The sequence below is a fragment of the Acanthisitta chloris genome, unplaced genomic scaffold, assembly GCF_000695815.1.
Source record: "Acanthisitta chloris isolate BGI_N310 unplaced genomic scaffold, ASM69581v1 scaffold28099, whole genome shotgun sequence".
Classification (NCBI taxonomy): domain Eukaryota; kingdom Metazoa; phylum Chordata; class Aves; order Passeriformes; family Acanthisittidae; genus Acanthisitta; species Acanthisitta chloris.
Window position 1 is genome coordinate 1542 of NW_008690184.1, and position 897 is coordinate 2438.

The 897-nt window shown below is 64.5% G+C and overlaps 1 protein-coding gene across 1 annotated transcript in view; it reads right to left on the reverse strand.

Moving 5' to 3' along the window:
• Nucleotides 1-897, reverse strand: part of LOC103808920 (glucosylceramidase-like) — a gene marked incomplete at both ends in the record, with an annotated part of 9012 nt that overhangs the window by 1515 nt on the left and 6600 nt on the right. Inside the window, 3 exons of the mRNA XM_009081728.1 lie at nucleotides 300-433; nucleotides 533-670; nucleotides 754-846. Coding sequence (XP_009079976.1) covers nucleotides 300-433; nucleotides 533-670; nucleotides 754-846 — 365 coding nt within the window. The remainder of the gene's footprint in view (nucleotides 1-299; nucleotides 434-532; nucleotides 671-753; nucleotides 847-897) is intronic.

Genomic DNA, 897 nt, shown 5'->3' on the forward strand with positions numbered 1-897 from the left:
CCCTCAGAACCACAGGGCCCAGCATGGGAGGAAGGGAAGCACTCGAAGGACCTTAGCAAAGACCAGTAGCCGGTGAGCACCACCCCATGGCACGGCGACCTGTCTCCCCACCCCACCGGCACCAGCCAGGGTGTGCTGGGACGTGCCCTGGAGGAGCTGCCTGCTCCCACAGGCTGTCCCCACGCACCCTGCCACCGTGTTCGGGGCTTGGCAGCACCTGCTCACGGGGTCCCAGCACACCCAGGAGCTCCAGCGGGAGAGGGGACAAGGTGCTGATGGCAGCAGCTTCAGCCTCCCACCTTCATCTTCACATCTTCATCCACCAGCCTGAAGTGCTTCAGCTCATAGTCATGGGGGACATCATCATAGCTGTAGGGGCGCACGGAGAAGTCGCTGCAAGCCATGGGGAGCCGGATGAGGTTGTACTCGATCCCTGTGGAGCAGTACCAGAGCGGGCAGCCAGGTGATGGGTGTCCCAGCCACCTCCGGTGACCCCACGAGCCACCCACGCTGCTGTTCCCTCACCACTCACCTCTCTCGGAGAAGTAGGAGCACAGCAGGTTGTCCTGGGCTGGCTGTGACAGCCGCAGGATGTTCATGGCAGCCGGGGACCCCCCGAAGCCCTTCACGCGCTGGTACAGCTCGGCGACATTGACTGTCAGCAGCAGCCCTGTGGGGAGACCCTGGCTCAGCCCGTGCTGCCTGGGGGTCCTGAGGTGGCACCACTGCCCACCCACCTCCCACAGAGGGTACCTGGGGGACGCAGGCTACGCTGGAACCTCCCCTCGCTCCGCTCCAGCCTCTTGCCAGCCTTGGTGCTCTCGTACTTGACGTAGGAACCTGGAGCTGGAACAGCCACGGGGTCCAGCGTGTCGCAGTCAGGGCCATTGCAGACAC